At 35.5% G+C, this 23,751-nt stretch overlaps 1 protein-coding gene across 12 annotated transcripts in view; it reads left to right on the top strand.

Moving 5' to 3' along the window:
- DMD (dystrophin) overlaps positions 1-23,751 on the top strand; it is a 1,090,817-nt gene that overhangs the window by 756,415 nt on the left and 310,651 nt on the right. For all 12 annotated transcript variants that reach the window (XM_048288642.1, XM_048288670.1, XM_048288700.1 and 9 more), the window contains one exon: positions 6,522-6,757. In XM_048288642.1, the coding sequence (XP_048144599.1) occupies positions 6,522-6,757 (236 nt within the window). The remainder of the gene's footprint in view (positions 1-6,521; positions 6,758-23,751) is intronic.

Here is a 23,751-nt window from a genome sequence, read left to right as displayed (position 1 = left end):
TCAAATGCTGAGGATTTAAAGTTTTTTCCACTACATGTAGAGCAGTCAATTGAATTGTTTATGTACACTGTGCCAGGATTAGTCCCATGTATTATCTTCAGTCTTAGCTGCTTCCTTCCCAAAGCATTCTCTGTCATTACAGTATTTCCAATTTGGTTTTTAGAGAGTATTTGAAACTGAGAACATAGCTGTACAGGACCGTGGAAAGACTGAGGATGGCAGGGACTTCTGGAGGTAATGTGGTCCAACCCCTATTCAGGCAGGAGAACGTAGAGGAGGCTGCCCAGGATCCTGTTCCTGTGGTTTTTGAGTATTTCTGAGAGTGGAGATTCCACAAACTCTCTGGTTCAACCTGTTTCAGGACTCCTTCAAGAGCATTTCCTGATATTCAGGGGGAACCTCCTGTGTTTCAGTTGTGCCCATTTTATTGTCACAGAGCACCGCTGGAAAGAGCCTGGATCCACCTTCTTTGCAGTCGCCCTTCAGATATTTATACACGTTCAAGTGGTTCCCCCTGAGTCTTCTCTTTTCTAGGCTGAACAGTTCCTGCTCCCTTAAGCTTTCCTCATGTGACAGACATTTCAGTCCCTTAATCATCATTGTGGCCATTTACTGGTCTCTCTTTAGTAGCCCTATAGCTGTCTTGTGCTAGGGATCTGAGAACTGGATACAGTATTCCAGGTGCTGACCAGAGGGGAAGGATCAGCTCTGTCTAGCTGTTGGCAATGGTCCTCCTAATGCAGCCCATGATGCTGATAGCTCCATCACTTTCCCGGGGTTTGAGGTGAAATTTTCATTCCCTGGGTCCTCCATATTATCCTTCTTGAAGATAGAAGTGACATTTGTTTTCCTCCAGTCTTCAGACACTTCTTCCATTTGCCATGATCCATCAAAGTTTGTGAAAAGAATCCTCACAATGATTGCTGCCAGCTCCCCCAGCACTCACAGCTGCATCCCATCAGAGCTCATGGACTTTTTTATACGTCCTGTTTGCTGAGGTATTCTCCAACCTGATTCTCTTCTAAAAAGGGCAGTTTTTTAAAAACTCTAACTTCTGTACGTGGAAATTACCTTGAAGTACTTATTATGATCAAAGGAACTGTTAACATTCCATTTCTAGGTATCTTGCATATATAGAAAATATTTGCAGAAGCTCTTCGCAGCAACAGGTCACAACGTGAACTTTTTGCTATGTGGCACAAATTTAACTTCACCCTAATGTTTATTTACATTGTGATGGACACAAGCCTACTTATGTGGCTTATATCACTGAAATTCTTAGTGTTTAGTAGACTCTACCTATTTTGTATGTTCTTATTCCTGTTGCAAATCATTGTTTGTTATTGAAGAGTTTTTCTTTACATTGAGTGAAAGACATATCAAAACATCTTGCTGTTGTGTTTGGAGGGACTTGGAAGAATGCATTGTACAATAAATAGCTTAGTCACACTGCTGCATATAAAAAGGCGGACGGTAAGAAAATTCTATCAGATCTATCTTATGACAAAGGAAGAAAAGTCTGGGAAAGCTGACACGTTCCTACAAAATTTAAAGTTCTGATGTTGTTTATTAATCTAGTAATGGTAACAGTAACATTTTAGAAACCATAACTTTTGTAGTTATTTTTCAAATATAGCAGTACACATTCACTTGTAAATCTTTTTTTCTCCTAAGCATTTTAACCTTGACTTTCTACTTTCTTTTGAACCTCTAAGGTGTCTTTAGTTTCAGTCCCTCCATCCCATTGCACAGACTATTTTAGATCTAAACTTTAATTAATAATCCCATAAACAGTCAGCTTCTTTTCTTTTACCTGTAATTAAAATTATATATAATCCATAATGATTTGTTAGGAGTCATAAAGAGCTTCTAGAAGTAAAAGTTAGTCTAGGCATTTAACTTGTATTTTAAACTGATGACAGTAACACATAATGTGAATGTTCCCTAAGTGTTCATGAAATTAAGTATAAAACTTTTACCCATTTATAGTCTATAAAAATTACTATGTATGAAATATACCTGATACAGGTACCAAGTCTTCTTCTTCTAGGAATTGTTTTTACTAAATATTCAAGGCTAAGAAAATCAAACATTGGTGTTGTATTAAAATAGGAAAGACTCACTTTGAAACATGATTTTTGTCTTTAAAAGCTGGCTAAAATGTTAAGAAAATGTTAGCTTTGAGATACAATGCTCTAAGGATGCATATTTTCCACATTTAGAGCTGTGGGTGGAATTTTGTTGGCAACAATTTTTGATCAACATAAAGACTTAGATATTCTGAGTTCAGATCACTAGAAAAAAAACATTCCTTGCTTTCAAACTTCAAAGTTGGTGGGCTTTTTGAGGTAATAAATTTATATTATAATATTTAATCAGAGTTCTGTTGGCCACTATTTTCCTTTCAGAACTCCTTTATGACCTGGAACACCTGGCAGGTAGCTGTAGCCCCTCTGCAAAAAGTGTTACTGGCAGTGAGCATTTTGCAGGGAGGGGCTGTACTGAATGGGAGAACTTAATGTACTCTTAACTTTGTTTCCTTGACATTGAAGGACAGACAGAGATGAGACAATTCATCTATCACTGGAACAAGTCTAAATAAATCAGTTTCAGAACTGTCTTTCCAGATCTCTCTCCAGGAAGTCTGCTTGGAGTTTAAGAATATGATCGTGGATGGTCTAACCCTGTAGAAAAGTGGTTGCAATGACACAGCATAAGAAAAAAAAAAAAGAAAAATGCATTTTAGTAGCTGACAGAACTTCACCTGTGTGCTATTGTGGAGTTTAGTTGTTCCAAGTTCACAAGGATAAAGTGCTCATAAAATGGCACTGAGATTTCCCATGGAAAAGCCAAACGTTCCTGGTGTGCAATGTCCCAGCCAGCAAACTGCTGGTTTTCCCACTGAGAGAATACTCATTTGTCCTGCCACTAAAGAAGTCAGTGTTGCATGTGTTATAACAAATTCACTGAGTGATGTCATCTGAGTGTATGCCACAAGGTACAGGTATTCTTCCTCTGCTTGGTCAGAGTAAAATGCAGCTGAGTTTCGACTAAATCAGGAAGTTTAGTGGGTGTATATTACTGTTATTCATTGCATGAAGGATTTAAGGCTGGCATCTCCCTTACTTTGTGCTGTTAACAATGGAACTAAAAACATTCAGTTTAGACATGCAAACTGAATTAAAATCCACATCCGGTAATTATGTTATTTCTTCTATGTCAAAAAGCTTTGACCTAGTAGATGCAGTTATCTTACATAATTGCAACTTAAGCACCACTAAAAGCATTCAGAAGGATGGTTTAGGAACCTTCCTGTGGACTGAGGCAGTTCTGCTTAAAGACTGTGGCTTGAAAGAGAGTGTTTGAAGGGCTTTGAAGCTGTTGAAAGTGTTGTCATTCTTCCTGTCTGTTCTGTTCCTGTTCAGTACCTGAATAAGGAGTTTTATTTGTTTTGAGTTGTCAGTTTGACCCTCTCTTGAAACACAACACTGAAATAAGCAGAGTAAAAGAAGGGGGGAAATTTTTTTCCTTGCAATTGGTTTCATTCTGTTTTACTTGGGTTTGCATTCAATATTTGAATTTCAATTTCATTATACATTACAATTATTTTCACTCTTCAAGTTTAACATTACAGATTCTTTTTAAGATGCAAAATTACCAATATACACTTGATTTCATCCAGCATATTTCAAAGTTCAAGTTGAAAATCACACCTATTATTCTGTGGTTTAGTTTTCTCCTATTATTTTTCTGTGTTGTTCCCTTTTTTGTTAAAGAGCAGAAAGTGCTAATGAGAAATCACCTTAAAAACTTAATACTTGAGTGGTGTAATGACTTCAATTCCAATTGTCCTTTTGGTTTTTTGGTTTATCATATCACAGATGTGAACTATTATAACCTTTAAATAAGTTGAAATATGAAGTCCTTAATTTTTTTATGATGTGTTTCAGTAGGATAGAATTTATTGCTCAGATATTTGAAAAAAAAAAAGAATTTTAATTCCAGTTCTGCATTTATAAATGAATTTTCCTGGGGAAAAAAAAAAAATAATAAAAAGACCCCATCAAAAGGAAAAGGAACAAACTGTCCCCTTTGAGTCACAGAATCTGTCAGTGCAGTTCTGGATAAATTTTTTCAGAATGAGATCTGTTGCTACGTATTGTGTAGTTAATGTTGATTTATATTTTTTTATTAATTTTAGTCGCTCATTTATACACTTCTGTTAAATGAACTGTGTCATCTCTGTGCAAGCATAAACAGAGAGAAATAAGCGATAGGTATGTTCTAAGTGTCAGAAGTGAAACACTGTGCAAACACTTTCTAAAGGTAATTTTTATAAATAATTTGATAACTCAAATATTCTAGTGGTTAGTCAAAGTGGAACAGATTATTACCACCCTTAGAAGATGATAATAGATAGTGGTAGGTCTTGAAGTTTTTAGAGAAGACATTATATTAGACTGTTGCCCTTCTGCTAGTATCTCACAACCTTTTTCTAATATTTTAAGTTTCTTGATGCAAAAGAACTACAAGAAAAAAAAAACAAACCAAAAATAATCAAACAAAACCACACAAAAAGCAGCCCAATGGACAAAAAAAAACAACCCCATATGGCAAATCCAGATCAGCAAACCCATAAACTTTAGAACATTAGAAACACCCTGTTCTGAAATAGCTGTCACTAGAGGAAAATTAAATAAATACTTATTAATTAATGAACATATGATTGTGTACTCAGGCCAAAGTACGTGAGGGGCAAAGAGATGCCAGGCAGTCTTCTTAGACACCCTAAGTCTACTGATGGATGTTCCAGTTCAGAAAATTGTTCTTCAATTTACCTGAGTGCTGGTGAGGAGAGAAATTTTCTTGAGATAAGACAACTTCTGATTAACCTTCATGAATGCCAAATTAAGAAACTCTTGTTTTCCTGTTGTCTAAGAATCTCTGAAGTCACAGAGGAAATATAAGGCCTTGGCTTTATGGACAAATTGTTGAACCCTGACCTGCTATCCAGGTTTTCAGATTTCAAACAGACTTTGCTGTAATGGCATGAATGCCAATGGAAAACCATTAGCCTCCCAGAAGTAATCGCAAGAAAAAACCAAACTAAAACAAAAAAGTTACTGTGCATGGGGTTACACTGTTTTGGTGGTTTGTTTTTGTTGAAGACAAGCTACCTCACAGGAAGAGGGCAGGAAACTGATTTTCTCTACTCTGTAAGAAAACTGGGGAAAATGCAAAAAAAAACCCCATCTAGATCCTTTAGAAATTAATATTTGGTGGTTCTAGAAATTGTAGAACACACTCCACTGAGCTTTTATTTCAGCCTTCCTGGTTTATGTATTGCTGTTTCAACAGTTGATTCAGATAGAGATTCTGAAGTCTAGGTGCTTAGTCTCTTTTCTAATAGTACAGAATCTCAGTGAAGCAATGCCATGTGTTCTGTTTTCTCTGTTTTAATATTTTTCTTCTTTGGTTGGCCTTTTTAAAAAATGAGAAAAAAAAACCAAAATACAATTTAGTGTGGCCTCATCCACAACAATATTGTCCATGAGGAACTGCTTTTGCATGATTAACTGAAGGGCAAAAAGAGCCCAACAGTTCATAGCCACCTCTTCGTACATAGCAAAAACCAAGACGAAAAGATCAGCGTTGAACTTCTGAATGATTTCTTGTTCCACACTTATCTGTCCAGTGTTATCTGTCTGTGGCACCTGTCATCATTCTTGCTGCAGAGACAGAAACTGTGCTTCAGTGTTGGGTACTTCCCCCTTTCAAGCAATGAATAATTTACAGATTATTTAGAACCTATAGCTAATAGATCAGGAAAAGACACTAAGAAGATATGTCTGTTTAGTCCAAAAAAGGAAAAAAAAAATCCAAAAATCTCCAAATAATAGAACATAATACTTTCAAGTTATGAACTTGAAAGGTAACCAATTAGTCAAGGCTGAATTTCTGGTTGTATAAGTTTCCATATTGGCCACAGGGCCTATGGGAAGCATTTGGTGATAACAGTAAGTGAGAAGATTGTTGGTCAGACAATTTCACAGCTACGAAGTGACCTGGACACAGTGGAGGAAACTTGTTTCTAAATACATGGTCATGCTGTGATATATTGAATAGTCCAACCAACTTTTTTCAATCTATCTTCTGGTCTAGAGAGATCTGACCACACTACTAGATTTTTGGAAAATTACTCCTGCTTCAGCGACCTTTAGCGAGGGGTTTTATTACACTGTGAACTTTGCTAGTGTTACTAGGTCCATCTGGTCTTCTAAGGATGGAATTTGAATATGCTGAGAATGCTGGATGTTAAGCAGATATTATAATAGAAATCCTGTGGAAAAAAATGAACTCATATTTTCTTTTAGTTTTGATTTTCATATTTTCAGTAGAGATAATATAAAGAAATAGGCTTATTTCTGTGTTACCCTTTCTACAATATAAATTCTGAAATACTGAAATAAACATTTATCATTGTTCATTTATTCAGTAATTTTAGTTTTTTTTTCTTTCAGTAACTCCTGGTGAAACTGTTGCTGTGGATACACAAACCAGGGTAACCAAGGAAACCACCACCTTCAAACCAGAAATGCCATCTTCTGTGCTTTTGGAGGTTCCAGCCTTGGCTGACTTCAATAAGGCATGGGCAGAACTCACTGACTGGCTTTCTCGACTGGATCGAGAGATAAAATCTCAGAGAGTGAAAGTAGGTGATCTTGATGACATCAACGACATGATCATCAAACAAAAGGTATGAGAAACACTGATTTTTCAAGTTGAAAGCCTCATGATCTTTATTCTGTATTAAATCCTTTCAACAAAGAACAAAGGAGAGATGATAGGTTGCAATATTACAGTACATGCAGTTGTCACTTCAGCTACTTTATCCCATAAACACAAGTATTGGATGAAATGTTTAGATAACTAATTGAGGAGAAAATAAAAGGTATTTACTATTTTGTCTGGTATTTGAAGCAGATTTCTCTATCTTTCTATTGCTTGTGCTGTAAGAGTATGCAAGCCAATGGTTGAAATATAAACCTTATGAGATTGAAGGACTTGCATAGTAAGTTCCAGGTTGCCTGGAAAAAGAGGACCCTGATTCATACTTTTTCTTATGTTACTTCTCTAATAACTTTTTGAGAGCCTTACATGCTGCTGCTTTCAGTTTATCAAAGGCTCCTCAGTTGTCTTAAAGAAAAGAACAGCTCATTAATGCAACTGTTTTGTCAGCAAAACTGCATCACTGCATCACTTACCTTTGAAAACACAGAAAAATACGGAAATACATGTTTTAGGAGAAGAAAGGGCTAAATTTTAGCTACTCAGTAGCAATAAAAGTAATTTTGTTTTATACAGCTCTGAAGTAATTACCTGCCTTCTAAATTAAGCATTGTTCAATATAAAAGATTTGCCCTGCCTGTGCAAAACTTTTCAGTGCTAAATTTCCATTCAGTTCAGTTCTAAACTGAGTTTAGGACTCCCTATTATATGATTCTCTTGTTTTTTGTCATCTTCCTCCTCATAAAAGAAAGAATCTAATTTATTTTAAGGAAGATATTGACATTCTTTTTCTTTGCTTAAGCTAGAAATAGAGGAAGAAAAAATGTATACATGCTATCGAGACTCTACTGAGACATTTTATAAGAAAATATGCTGATGTCTCATGCGATTCATTCTGCTTCTTTTCTTATATTTCCTTTTTTCCCCCAGTGTTTTAAACTTTCCATTTTTGAGAAATTTGGCTTGCTTTACCATCTAGATGAAGAAAATATTAGTTTCATCTTGATTAATGATGATAATGTTTACTAAGTAGAATTATATACTGCTTCATTAATTAAAGAATCCTTAAAACAGAATAGATATAATAAGTGATAATTCCAGTGCCATCTACACAGAGCATTAGGTTAAAATAGTTGTTACATCATTTGAAAAGGTTGAGGGCCAAAGAAGACTTGTTTACACATTATCTTTTGATGTTTTTCAGAATAATTTTGGTTTTAAAATTTTATATTGTCAAATACTTGGTTCAGCATTATTCAGTTTTCTTACTTATATTTCACTTTAGCATATTATTCTGGCAGGCAAAATCCATAGTGTGCTTCCTGCTGCAGATGTGTTTTACTTAAATATGAGACCAAATTATTAACTCTTCAGAATTTCAGTTAATGTTAAACATGTTTTAAAATGAACTGCTTTGTATTTGCATTTCATCTTAGTTCAAGGCTAAAATATTTTAGCACTGCTGCAGTCTGTTCCTGGCTGGGGAGCCCTGTCTCTGTTTTTTGATACCATGCTGTGCTGGTAACAAACCAGCAGGAAAACTCTTTTTTGTCATGCTTACCTCTCTAATTGGCTGTGCAACAGAATGTGACATTTAATATATTCTCTGATGAAGTGGAAGAACCAATGTCTATATATAGACTGCAGTTCTGTTAACTGTCTCCCTCTTCTCTAATGATCATCTTACTATCACTTAATACATGGAAATGAATGTCATGAAATATTTCATTCTTCTTGTAAATCTATGACTGGATTATTAGGTGGGATGAGCATAAAGAATTTTCAAAACTGACAAAGCATTTTTTAGGTTTCTCATATAAAACCAACCCTACCCTGATTTCTAATGTGTGGAGTGTCTGCAGCAGTCTGTGAGCTGATGAAGTTGGACGTGTGGGTACTTGACTAATCTGAAAAGTCACGCCAGATATGATCTAAGTTGGAAATCCAAAAGTAGTGCTTACCTCCCCTGATCTGTATATCCTGTAGAAGATTATAGGGATTTTTTTCCTGTGGTTGTGATTTAAAAGTCATTGAAAGTCACCATTCTGCATTGTGGTTTACTTGGAGAGTTTATTGCATATTTAGAGGAATCTCAGTAAGATTTAATGGAAGTTCCATCTTTGTAGAGTGACCTGTTTTTTTAAATCAGTTTTTCGACTTCAGGTGTAAAATACCATCTAAACACAGCCAACTACTTGCCTTATAAAAATTCATCATTAGAGAGATACATGCTTCAAGAAAGCTGTTTTATTATAATACATCTCTATCTCCTCACCCAGAATTTAGAACACTTCAAACAGATCATCCTGTTGTTGTGTTACCAAACTCTTACTGTTCTGGGGTTTTGTTTCCATTTCATATTTCATCCAAAGCAGAGAGACACTTTTCTAATAAGAAACTGCAATGTCAAAGCAAACATTTTAGAAGCAAAGAAATCCCACATCCTAACAATGTATGTTAGAGGTCGTTTTCCAAATCACCCAGGTGAAAATAAGTGACCTTAGGTTGTCCTTTCTCTCATAGCAGCATGTAATGTTGAAGCTCCATCTCTGAGGGCATTTTGGTTAAGTTCACTTCAATCTGATTGTATCACAGGATTACAGCCACTAACTTTGCCATATTTTTCCTCCATAAAAGTTTAAGACATCGTTAGCCCTCACTTGAACTTTGCTTGGAGCTGATCGCAGTGAATTGGCACTCTTGTGCGAACAGCACTACACTGGTTAATTATGGGACAATAAAACTCAAAAGAGACAACTATTTAGAAAAAAAGGCTTGTTTTAGTGGCAGCTTCCCCTTAATGAAAGAAACAATACAAATTAAATTCTCCTGAGTGGTGCACATAATATATAGTAAAAGCAGTATACTAAAAGAGCAGCATAGTGACTAGTGATTTCAAATATCTATAGTTAATCTTTCAGTCAAATGAGTGATATACTTCAATCAAATGTATTACATATTTTTAGTCATTTATGATAGTGTGTATCTTGTTAAACTCTGTAAAATTAAACTAGAAGATACTAAAAAGTGTGTATAAAGATATTTAATACTAGCATTAGTATCATCTGTGTTTGCATTAAAGGAAAATTATTACATTTTTCTCATCTGCTTGAAGACTGATGTTTTGTAGGATTTGATCCTTAAACAAAGAAATGTAAAGCAGGCTGACAAGAGACTCATGTTGCTTCTTTAGACAAGAAATAAAGCAAATAAATTTCATGGGAAAGACTGTGGATATATAATATGCCACGATGTAAGGAGGTGAGGAACGTGACAGAATATGGTTTACCCAGTTACTTCATTTTACTGTCCTTACTTTGAAACAATCAACATGCTTTATATTTGAAGGTCAGGTGGGGGTTCTTCATAAAAGAGAAAATTGTGAGGAACAGGATGACAAACTCCATTTTGTTACATTTTAGAAAAATGGAAACCTTACTTAAGATGCCAACAAGCCTTTACTCAGAAACTCTGCTTTGGGAAAGGTTTTCAGCAGGAGTAGATTTCTGCTGGAAGTAGTGAATCATGGAGCCTGTGCAAAGCTTGAAGTTAATTAACAATGCTGTTCAAAGATATCAGGTACTACAATCTCCTTAAATTTTGAATTCTGTCCATCGATTTTGCCAAGGTATGCTGTCCATCCAAACTTTTTTTAATACATGTAGTTGAAAGCATGGCTTTTTATTGCACTGGATGTACATAGATTTTTATGTAGTAAAAAGTATTATAATAAGTAAGATTAGTAAAGAATGGGACTAAAATTTTCAATGCCTGATTTTACTTATTGATTCTAAGAGTTGAATAGGTTGAATCTTCAGTTTTAGGTGCAGGGGAGGGGACTAATCTGATAAAAAAGTATTTATGTATAGTGAGGCTAACCTAGTTACTGAGACTTTTAAGTAAAGAAGTGGAAAAGATACTTTCAGGTAATGATTTGTATCATCCAAAAGTAGTCATCCAGAAAGATGTAGAGAACTTATTTCTGTCTAATTAATCTGTCACTATTAAAAAAAAAATGTAGGTTTGATTATCTGTCAGTTAGAGAAATGAACAAAACTAGAATGAGGAAATCTTTTCACTTTTAATTGTAAATTTCAATAGTTGTGCACCTTTTCCAGATGATGGATGGTAAAATATCAGTTAAGGAAAAATTATTTGTTTATAAACTGTGCCAAAAAAAGAGTGGGCTTAACTTACATTCCTCTTGTCAGAGCATTTTATCTATCCTTTCCCATGGTTACATACCATGCCTTTTAGTATACAACTTAAATGTGTATTTTCATATGCAACCTTACAATTAATATTGAGATAGATCAGAAAAATGAGACATTTTTTGTCCAAACTGTTTTCCAACGTACATTTTTGTGGAAATAAAAATATAGTGTTCCAAATTTATATCCTGTTATTACAGAAGCAACTGTAAGTTCCAAATCAAAATTTGCAGTTCTCCATTACTGAGTATGAATCAGTGTACTCGAAATATGCCTCTGTTGAATGAAAAGTTGTGGTTACAGACAGAGACTTTTGCATCTGTCCATGTAGCTTATGCCAGAAGTGTAAGCTATAGGCAAGGTGGAGTCTTCACCCTTTTGGATATTGTACTTGAAGGTACAGTATCCAAAAAGAGTTTTGCAGAAGTTTCATTTTAGTGAAAAATGCATGAAAAGACCCATGTAGCACATCTTCAGGTAATGTACTGTTGAAGAACATAAGATTTTACATTTGGAGCTGAACATTTCCAGTTCATGTGATGTGCTTAAAGAGAAAAGTTTGCTAGTCCAAAATCCAAGTGTGGTGCCAGTAAGTTGGGAATTTACATTCACACTTTCTGAATCAAACTTGAAGAGCACATTTGCCCCATCCCTTGCTCTGTGCTTTCATAATGCTTTGAGGGTTGTTTTTCAAAGCTTCTAGGATCTTCTTTTTCCATATGAATACACAACTGCAGACATTTCCTGGGTCACTGTTGGACCAGGATAAGCTGTCCTGATAAAGCAGGGCTGAAGCCGAAACTGATTCTGCAGCATGTTGGATGATTCACTGGCATTTTTGTGCATCCTCTCTGATACCATAACCCCACACATGATTTTATGGTTTAAATGGTGTGCAAAACCTCCCTTACCTCTGTGAAATTCACCATACAATATAACTGCTCAGGAGACACTATCATTATTTTATGCGTATTTCAGAGTGGTGGTGTTGTATTTAATATGGGATCTCTAGTGGAATTCTTATTTTATACTGTCGTGCTGTTAGACTTCTAAAATTAATTCTAATTTATGAAAGTACTGAAAATGTGGTTTCAGTTTTTAAAGTGAATAAAAAACCCCATAAATGAACAGATTTCTAAATATAATAATTTATTGTATTTTTAAAACTACGAGATTTGTAGTCCTGAAAGGCTTTTGCTTTTTTGCAGAATAGAGAAAAATGAAAAAATGTCTGTCAGCCTTCAAGCTTGTTTCTAAAGGTTAGAAAATGCAGTAGGATGCTCTAGAGGGCCTGGAAATCAGAGTCTTTAAAGGGAAAGGGAAGAAAAAAAGGTCTATTAGTCTGAAAATTGGACCTCAAGGGATATAGAATATGTGTCAGGAGACTCTTTTTTTAATACTTTGTTGAACAAAAAGCTGATATTTTAAACTAGCTTGGCCACCTCATTACAGTGTGTTAGAGAGTATATTTGTTTTCTGCAATAATAAAAAAAAAGTCTAAACACTGGTTTTTTTTGAAGTATTATTAACAGCTATTTCTTTATTTCACTCTAATGTTAATTACTAGGACATGCATAAAAGTTGTACCTCTAAGGATCTGATTCTAAACTCATTAAAGTAAAACAGATACTTTCATCATTTTTCAGTCAGTTTTCAGTCAGGCTCTATATCACCATCCAAACAAAAACCAATACAACAGTTGTGCCTAAAGATAACATTCCTCTCTTTGCTTTTATTGGCCTATTGTGAAATAATTCGAGGGGTTTTTTTCCAGTTCTCTACAAAGATAAATTATCATGATTAATACAACTGGCATCCTCTTTAGCAGGGAAAGGATAAGAGTGTAGCAACTCATTTTTGTTTGCATTGATACACTGAGTATTAGAAGCACAAACTTTTCACTAGGGCTGCATTTTTTCAGTAGCGATTTTTTTTTTAATTTTTTTAAATTTCTGAGTCTGCTCTATCTTATAAGTACAAATTGCCATCAACACTGGACCTTACCTGACCTAATTTTTTTAATCCAAATCAATCTTTCATTTTGTGTTTTCATTCCACCAGTATGTGCAGCTCAGAGACCTTGCTGCACTCTACAAACACACCATGGGTATGAAAAGACTTTTACAGCTGTGCGCTGTCCACAGAGACATGGGAAAATCCTGCTGTGCTGGAAAGTGTAAAAACTCCCTTAACCCTCATGAGTTCTGTGTGTGCCCAGCCAGTATAATAATGCCTAACTAGATTCTGGGCTGAATTTAATATGGCCCTCACCAACATCACATGGAAGTGATCATTCCTCTTTAATCAACCTGTGGGACAGCATCTGGAGTTATGTGTCTAGTTTGGGCTGCCCAATGTGTAGGAAAGACATGCAGGGAGTCCAGTGAAGAGTCAGCAATGTGGTCGGGGCAGGAGAGCACTTGATGGATGAGGAGGGGCTGAACTGGGCATGCTCAGCCTGGAGAGAGCTCAGAAGGCACTTGATTGCTCTCTAGAGCCACGAGATGGGAGAGACTGTACAGAAGATAGAGCCAGACTCTTCTGAAAGGTCCACAGCAGAAGGATGAGAGACAACAGACACATGCTGCAGCAAAAGGAATTATGATGACATATCAGGAGAAAAAATGTGCATGATGAACATAATGAAACACTGGAACAGGCTGTGCAGTGATGTCAAAGATTGTCCATCCTTGGAGATATTCATCACAAAACTGCATAGGGCCTTGTGTGACCTGATGTGACTCTGAATTTGGCCACATTTGAGCAGTAGCTGACAAGATGATCTGCAAAGGTCCCTTCCAAGACAAATAATTTTGTCACTTTATATAAATGCTATTCCCAAATATAGATTCTGTGTTCAACCTTGTCAATGAAACATGCTTTCAAGGAAGGAAATAATGGCTTTATTCCCTGCTTTGTACCCCTCCCACTTCACCTCTGATTTGCTTTAAAGAGTGAAGAAATCCTGTTAAAATTTTGACTTATTTTAGTTCTAAATAGTTGTGAGGATCTGGTAAGACAGTTACACAAGTTTTAGGGGGCTTTATTTTTGTACCATTATTGATATATGTTATTAGAAGTAGTAACAGGAAATATAAGACTGGCTTTGGTTTTATTCAGAAATTGTGGGAAATATAAAAGCAGCTTTTTCCTAAATAATGATGCAATGTATAAAATTCTAACCTAGTTGTAATCATAAAATGCAAATTAAAACTAGGGGGAACAATTGTATATTTGCTCATTTAATGGGTGAGAAGATGGAGCTCTTCTTCAAGAAATAAGTTTTCTTCTGTAAGAAAATAAAAACATCAGATCCCAGCAGACCTTCCTAATGAAGCTGATCTTGAAACACAGTTCTTTTATGTGGAAAATTACCCCAGAATTTAAACTAAAAAAATCTGTGATCTTGAAATGTGCCCTATTGTTTTCTCAATGTGCCAAGGGTACTCTGATGCTTCTATAAACACATCTTAATAATGATATAGATTCAGAGGTTTGCTAGCAGATGGACAATTCCCTCTTGAGGCAGAACAGCCAGCAGTGTCATTATCATCCTTTTTCATGAAGGGATTGTTTAAAAAAATGTCACAAGCTTTTTTAAACTGTAGTATAAGCTTTATAATAAGTAGTTTCTAGTAACTTAGCTCTACTGCAGTAAGCAGAATTCTTGGAATTCTGTTTTCTCTTTTCCCAGTAGAATACTATAATAATTTTTTTGCATTTAGAGAAGCTTTCATGGTGAGTTCTTTGTTGATTTACGTGTAGATATTGTTTTATAACACTCACGTTAAGTAATGAAAACCATTCAAATAAGTACTTTATTCAAATGTAAGGAGACAAACATCTTAACTCACTCCAGTACAACATTTAAATTTTTTGCAATGTAGAGCTGCTTACAACTGAAAGAGAAAATTTATAAAAACATTGTAAGAAAGGCTTAAAGCCATATTTTCATTCAGGAGCACCGGGTTCTTGAAAAATTTTCTATATTCCCTAACCATTACACATGTTTTTATTTTTCATGCGACCCAGCACTAGGCATGTGCTGTCACTAGATTTAAGATATATAAACAGTAAGTTCCTTTGGTTCTGGGAAGGCAGAGAAGTAGTGGGAGATAGAACTGTGTCTTGCAAAGTTGGCACTATGCGGGGGATTCAGGACAGAGGAACACTGTGCTTGGAATTTGTTTCTCTTGCCCCACCGTCTTTACCTTTGTGGAACATGATCTGTTTTCTGCTGCCTGGAGTCCCCTTTGGCTCATCTCTTCTTCAACATTCTCCTTTTGTGTCTACTAAATTGAATTTTGTATGCAGAAGATAAGGACAAAATGTCTGATTTTGCCTAGTCCCTCTAACAGGTGATATCATTTCTTAATGTTGAAGGAAACCTTAGATTCTAGCACTTCAAGACTCTCTTTTCCTTTCACTAGTTGGGGATGGTGGTGGGATAGGGTTGTGTGTTTATATTTTCTTTTGTTTGATATAGAACAAAAAAAAGCAGAATTTGTTTTGTTCAATATCCTTCATTACTGCAAAAATAAAATTTAAAAAAATCATATTAGCAGACAGCAAATTTACAATGTAAATTGAATTTGAATTTTTCATGCCACTACTGCAATGAAATCCAAGAAAATGCGCATGGAACTTAAAATATGAAAGTACTTATACTAAAAGCAATAAGACTATGTTTTCTTCAAGAAACAGACATTAAAGTATTGTTCTGAATTGAAACAGAGAATTCAGCTCTTCATGTAATCAACTGCTGAAGGAGTACTTAATTAAAAAGCCCTGGTTTTGTAGTAACTGCAGGCCATTTCACATTACTCCAGGCTCTCATCTGTCTCTGTTGCTAGCTGATACAATAAGCAAGGTAACAAATCAATCTCAGACCTGTATTCTGCTGCTTTTGTGGACCATTGCTCTTATTGAGCTAAAAGATCAATTTAACTTATCATCATGGCACTCCTAATGGTCAGGTGCTTTCTGCCTGTAGGAAAGATTTTCTCCAGCCAAATATGAGATTCATACATGAGAGTTAGTCACTTCAGCTAGTTCCCAACTTCCTTTTTCATGCTTCTGGATTTATCAGATTCTCCAGATGAATTGTTAAATATGGAATGCACGCTGGGGTTCATGCAGTGAGGTGAGGGGAATTGTTTCCTGGAATGGCTTCATTCTCTCAGTACACAAGCTCAGGTGTAGACACCTACCTCCATTTGTTCTTAATCATCTCCACCCCTGTGGAGGAGCAGTTTTCTGCTGGAGAACACGACAGAGCCAGAATGTTCCACTGGGAATGAAGCAACTCTGTGATTGTCCCCAGTTGGATTCTTGGCACAACCCTGCAAAACAAGCCTTTTTCCTATTATGTGAAACAGCCAGTCCCTACCACCCATTAGCACAAATAAGTGGATATCCAGACCAAAGGCAGTGATTTTACTCCATTGGGACACTGAAAAACTCCCTGATTTCTCTCTCTTCCTCCATTTATTTTGTCACCCCTTAATGCCATAGTTCCAAGTTTTAGTTTAATTTGGTTTTAGTATTAAAAAAACCCAACCCAACCCCCCAAAATGAAACTACAGAAAAATAATATTCTAATATTATCAGTGGTAAAGTGAAAAGCTGTATCTTGATGCTAAAAGTGGTTCCTTTTTGATGTTTTAACAGAACAGCTTGACACTTTGCTTCTTTGGGAAAAAAAAAAATTAGGATCAGCAGTTTTTTCTAATTAGAGTAGAAGCTGGTTTTAATATTTTGGAAAAAATGGTTCTGAGGTAACATAAAGACCCTGTTTTATTTCACCTTCTTGTTCAGAGAAATATCTGTTAGGTTTTTGACCAAAAAGCAACGAAGTTAAAATGGAGAAATAATAAACAGAATGTGAATTTAAGCCTTTTCCACTTTGTGGGCAGAATGATGTTTCTCGGGCTATCATGAGTTACCAGTGATGTCTCACTGCATATGTCATGGAATCCTTTATTCAAACAGACAATTTTGAAGGTGGCATGATGTGGGATGACTTCTCAGGGTAAATGTCCAACCTTTTGACATATATTTAACCATTTTCCTTTCTAGTATCTAATCAGTGTGTCTTAAATTCCTACTGTGCCTTGGGATCAGCAAAGATAACATTTAAAAATGTTACTATAAATCCTTCTACTCCTTCATATGTGGCCCATATGGCATAATATTTCTGAAGAAAACTGGTATGTGCGGCACATTCCTATAATGTCAATAATGTCATTCAGATGTGGGATTCAGCTCTGACAAAGTGGTTGTGTTTTGCAAAGAAATGATGGTGCATCAGAACACATAAAAATTATTAACTTGTTTGCTGGTAGTGTGATTTCGGGTGGGGCTCCCCCCCCTACCTGGACCTGTCATTGAGGCATGTGATAAAGAACAACACGGATGCTAAGGAACCACATGATATCTCTGGTTACTAGATGACGACTGTGAAAGCTTGGCATCAAAGTGCTGTGAGACAGTAGATAAAATCAACTCCCTCAGGCATTTGTATTTTACATTACTTGACTAATTCAGAGGCAAAAAAAATTAGTAAATTCAGTATTAATTTACTAAAGAGGATCTCCCCTGCAGTTTTGTACAAGTCACAGGGAAGTTCTTTGGAGGCAGCAGAATCTGAATTGAGGATGAGCACAGCCAAATGGCCCTTCTGGTCAGTGACTGTAATATGTATATTGGGCCTGATGTTATGAACTCAAAAATAGGACCTCTGTGTACCTGTACTGAATGTTCCAGAGCTACACAAACCTCCAGTATAATCCACAACAGATATTGTTGTAATGATTGATTTAGAGACAGAAGTATTTACAGAAAAGGATTAGTGGTATTCTGTGCATTTAAATTATAATACTGATATGGTGCATGTGGGTGAAAAAACTTTATATTTAAAAGTAGTTTCAACCAGGACTTAGATCATGGTTCTGACATGAGCAAAAAAAGGTGAAATTGTCTTGCTGGACCTGTGATTATGGTTAAGAGAAGACAGGAAAGATGGATTAAATGTAAGTGGAGAGGAAAGGGTAGGAAAAGCAATGTAACTGTTGAATTGGAAAAGTTTGCAAGACTGTTAGTCTTCTCTAAGACATAGTTGTATAAAGGTCTGTATTGATGAAGTGCAAAAATTCAGTGAAGGAGAAAGATTTGTAACACAGAAATGCTCTTGGTTTTTATCTAGATTAGTATACACAAATTTAATGTCACCATATTTCCCTCCCCCATCTCCTCCTCTTCCTGCTAGACTGCAAAAGTATTTAGGTCAAACATCACTTCCCTTCTGAGAAGGGTATCTTACAAGTATCTTTCTTTGACTCTTTCTAGCTAAATATGCTGCGATTAAAGAAGATCTTTCATATTGAAACTTCTATTCAGTCACGTTCGTTCATTTTGTTTATTGGTTTCTATGTTTTTATTAAACTTTTTCCAATATTTCTTATCAAGGCGTGATTAATCTATTTCGCTTAATTATGATAGGTTTTGTATGAATTTAATAATTTTGTATGTCTCTAATAATTAGAATGGTTTATACATAAGCCAGAATTGTAAGTGGAATCTAAGGGAACTGTGCATGTGACTTTTAATTTCCTTGGGTGCTCATTACCCAATTCCTTTGAAATTCTTTCATTAGCCAATCTTAAAATCACAAATCTTAATTAAAATAACAGGACAGCCTTTGGAGACCTCTTAGCAGAGAATACAAAGCATTTATTTTTTTATTATGAGAAAATTGGGATTTTTTCACCGTAGGGTTCACAGGAAATGTGTTCTCTTGACTTCATGTTTCATTGTATGCCCATTTCTGAATTCCGTGGGCTATATGATCATTGTTAGGCTTTGCTGGAGGGTTGATCTTCAGGGATGCTACTTAACAATATATAGGAAAAATGATTCTTCAGCCTGTTTTGAATGATAGGTAAATCATCAATTAGATTATAATTTTCAACCTTCTTTCCTTCTGCCATTGCATAATGAGTCATTTTCACTGTAATTATCATTTTCAGCAGAAAAACCTTATAAATAGCAGATTACTTTTTTAGTACTGTGTGAGAAAGAAAAGAATGAACAGCAGGAGTCATTTTCAGTTCTCTGTACTTCAAAAGAATTGTAATGGATTATTAAAAATAATGTGAAAACAAGCACTTTTTCACAATACTCAACAGAAAATTATGATCTTCTCCTTTTAGCGCTTTGCTACTGATTCTTCTCCTTGGAGACATTCTGACTTCATTTCAATCTGCCTCTGTAGTTTTTTCCTTTCTTTTCCAAATTTATTTGAATTTTGCCTGTGAGGGATGCACTGTGAGGAAGGTGACACATCATAGGGGATGCCAGCCCCTGTAAGGATTGACCATGGCAAACTGTTCCTGGGCAGCAACCTGCTGCCAGTATTGTGTCTGCTAGTATTCCTTCTGTCTGATAGTGGTTTTGTATTCTGGGTAGAGAAAGAAAAAGAAAAACAAAGTCTAATTGGGAAGAGGTTCACTGAAATAATTCAGAAATAACTGCTAAGCAGCATAAAGGTTAAATGTTAAAACTAGTTTTTAGTTCTAATTTTATGACCTGCGCTGAAGTAAAGTAAGTTTGGGTAGGGAAAGATGGAAATAACTATAGAGCATTTTCTCAGAACAATTTCTTTCTATTATGTTTGATAAGAACTTTCATTTTTAGAAGCTTTTAGATAAACTTAAGTGTCCACATCAGGGTAGAAAGCTACTTTTCATGAGAAATTCATCAAGAAATGTAAGATTTTTTTTAAGATATGCAGCCACAATTCTGTCTGGCCCATTACCAATGATCCAGGAAAATACTCTGGTGTACTTTTTAATATTTGTTAATATCCAGTCCTCTCTCTCAATTAAATTATTCCATAGATCTTAAATATCTCTAAAAATGCAGACATCTGTGTATGTCCATTTGTGTTTGATGAGGACATCTAAGAGAGTGATCTTTCTCAATACAGTAATCCTTAATGTTTAAACTACACTTTCTTAGTTTGGTATGGTTGAACAACTCTGTCACTTAAAAATAATGGCACCAAAAAAAATAGACTCAAAACATTATTTAAAATTAAGATCTCCGTAGCAGAAATCTGGTTAAATTTACACTCCTATGGGAGAGAAGAGAGTAATATTTTGAAGCATATTAACTGAATTTCAATTTACAATTCAGAGAAAACGTAGTACTTTGGAATTTTCCATGAAAATGTAGAAGGTTTTTTTTGCTTTGTTTTGTTATTTTAATAAGTGAATGGAAGAGACAAGACTGTGTGTACAGGATTTTACAGGAAAAGGAGTGGAGAGGGGGAGATCTGGGTTAAAAATATATTCCCAGATATTTTTGGTCCACTCTTATAGATTGTGTGTTGCTGAACATAATACACACAACAAGGACACAAAGTGTATTCCTCAGAACATACTTGAAATTTTGCTGATTTTATACCCACTGCCTCTTAAAAATTAGAATTATAATGTCTAACAAATCAGTCATCTAATTTCATCACCCAGATGCAGAGATTTTTATTATCCTTGCCATCCTTTCTGCAGTATTCTCATTTACCATTGATACCTGTCAATTTTGGTAACCCATAACCTATGGACACTTTTTACGTGAGTTCTTAAGGAAGAAGCTTGTAAACTGTGCAGGGCAGGGATCCCATCTTCATATTCCTTTAAAAATTATTTAGACACTGTAGATTCTATTAAAGGAAACCCAAAAAACCTAACATGTATTAATTGTTTTGATCATATTTTAGCTGCAATACAAATTCCTGGCATATCTCACTGAATAATGAAAAAATCATTTGTAATTCTTATTCATAGACACAAAATTGGGGCAGATCATAGCAAAAATGAATGTTTCCTGCTACTGAAATGTTAGACATGTTATCTCAGACTTCCAAACCATTTGGCCATCAGAGAGCAGACTGTTACCTGTTCTGATATTAATCTACTTGCAACAGCTACTTTGGTGCACAGTTTCAAAATGACAACAAACATGCACAATGCATCATAATTATGTCCCTTTCAGGAATAAGAACTGCAGAAAAATTTCTTGAACTTAAGAAAGTGTCTTTGCATCTGTGGGAACTAAAAATAGCCTTTTTAAAGATGTGGCTGTAAGGGATGTTTCCCAAAGTATCGCATGTGGTTCACAATATGTTTTTAGGGGAGATAAAATGCAGAATCATATGTATGCATAATAGGCAGGCATCATTCAGTCTAAATTCAATCAAGAATGAAATGCTATTACGTGCAAACACCTCCTGGGCTTGTGCAGAGGTAATGGAGCATATGAAATAGATAAAGTGACAGCGAAGAGAGGAAGAAGATATGTGGCTTTCCTTACAACTTTGTTTAATAAAGCTTTCAACATACATTGTGGATATAATGTGTTGTTTTGTCTCCATCCAAATCACCTTAGTTTTTATTCCATGCATTTTGTAGACTGTAATTTGGTGATAATGGCTTCTTTGCACAGCTCAGGAGTGATGAAAAGGAATAACAAGGTCTGTTAATAAGAGGATGTGCATGTCCTTCCCAATACAGAGTGGAAGAAACTCATATTTTGTTTGTAAGAAACATCAGTAAGTATTCAGTATTGAATATTTAGGGAGAATAAATATGAAAAGACTGATTGGAAACCAGTCTGTGTAACAGCCAGGTGAAAAGACTCATCTATTTTCAGCCTTTCCTTACTTCTTGCATGCTTATTACTTCTTACATGCTTATTACTTCTGTGAAACATGCTTTATGAAATCTGTAGTTCTTGAAGTTTGTCTTCTGCATTATCAGTGGTTTTGATTCAGTGGGTTTGGTCTATGTTGTAAACTTCCAAGCCACACTGCTTGAGTGAGGAGCAGATTTGTATTGCTCTGCCTGAGAAGGGCTGCAACTGCAACATGATTCAAGGAGTCAGGACGTGGTCTCCTTTCCCCCTTGCTCCAGTTGGGAGCAATCTCTTCAGATACAGGGAATTTATGCCCTTTTTACTCCCTAAAGGGAGATGCAGCTGAATTCTCAGATGAACTGTTCGTGTTGTCTCAGTCTTGTCAACATTTTCAGACCTTCTCATTTCAGTGGAAATTTGTGATGACTAAATAATTGGAATGTGATACAGTCATGGAAAGCATTTAAATATGTATTGTGGTTACTAGTTTTTTTAATTCCTTGATTTATCTAAAAGTCAAGTGTTTGGAGACTTCTTAGCAGCAGCTAGAAAATATATATTAGTAATATAAATAATATATTATGCCAACATAGTAACAAATCAAACTCTTCCTGTTTACTACTGAAAGAAGATCTATTTATAACACTACAGATTTCCCTATAATTTAGGAAAAAAAAGAAACATCTTGCATAGGATTTGGCATAAATTTGAATGAGGACAACATTGCACTTAACAAATATTTTGAGTCTCACATAACTGTCTATTTGCAATAGTTCTTTACAGTGTTTTAGGTTACATAATTTGTATTTGATAGAACTGTAACAAATACAAGAATAAATAGGTTTTAAATGGGACTAAAAGCGGGTTTTTTCACACTTGAGAGCATAAGAAATGCTTTACTGAGTCAAATCATCATTATTCTGTCTAACCCAGGAAAATGTCTGTGGTGGTGACATTAGGGCAGGTTGAACAGGGAGAATGTACCAGCCTGAGTGCCTTCTACTGCATGTTACCCTTGTACTGCCCCATCACTAGCATCCACAGCGCTTGGATTTGGGACATCAGGAGTCCTTGTAGCATCTATTTTTCAGCCTATTGTTCATGAAGTTGTCTAATCTCTCTCTGAAACTGCTGTTTCTCTTGGCCTTCATGACCTCCTGCGGGCAAGCTCTATATACTCAGTACCTGCTATGAAAAGAAATACTTTTTTTCATTCTAAAACAGTTACTACAATAATGCAGCATACTCCTGCCCACTCTCTTCTGTCTTTAAATGAAATACACATTCAGGAGTGAAATTTTCATTTTATGTAATGTTGTCAGGTTTCCTAAAACTCTTTTCTAAAGGATTTTGTAAAAAAGGCTTTATATGTGTCTGTATCCTACCTAAACTGGTGGTGAACTAGATCATCCTTCTCTGCATGCTTGTGGGCTTCTTTAAAGAAGTCCAGGAGTTTTTTTTAACAAAAAACTATGGCAGCTATGGGACACCAGTTTCAAATCCTAGTGCTGGAGCTGTAGGATTGAAGCTGTGCACTATGGTCACATGTCCTGCTGTCAAAGCCTCTCGGATCTCCCTCCTCACAAGGAGTTTGTGTCACTTCTGATTACAGACCCATCTTATTCTTCAGACCTGGAATATAATTCCTGGGTTAATTTTTAGATTAGGTAATTAATCTTGTCTTATTTTAAAGTACTTTTTAGTATGTAATAGGATCCCAACACCAACACAGCCTTTCTTTCCTTTATTATTTGCATCTCTATGTTACAGTGCACATCTTACTATTTTTCTGTCACCAAACTTCTGAGAAAAGATATGTCAGCTAAAGTAAAACAAGCTCTTCATGTCTTAGCTAAGAAATTGAGGCCAGCATTTTTAATAGAAATAAAAATAGAGAAAATTGTTAGCCTGCCATTTTTCACTGTCATTCCATAAAACATATCATACTACAAAGAAACTACAATGACAAGGAGAGGCCAATTTTAATATCTAAGCTAACTTTGAGGAAGAAATAATTTAGTAATTGTTCTTATTATTGGCAGTCTTATTATAGACAGTC

This window comes from Corvus hawaiiensis, chromosome 2 (assembly GCF_020740725.1).
Source record: "Corvus hawaiiensis isolate bCorHaw1 chromosome 2, bCorHaw1.pri.cur, whole genome shotgun sequence".
In the NCBI taxonomy this organism is placed as follows: Eukaryota; Metazoa; Chordata; class Aves; order Passeriformes; family Corvidae; genus Corvus; species Corvus hawaiiensis.
This window is presented reverse-complemented; position numbering and strand designations above follow the sequence as displayed.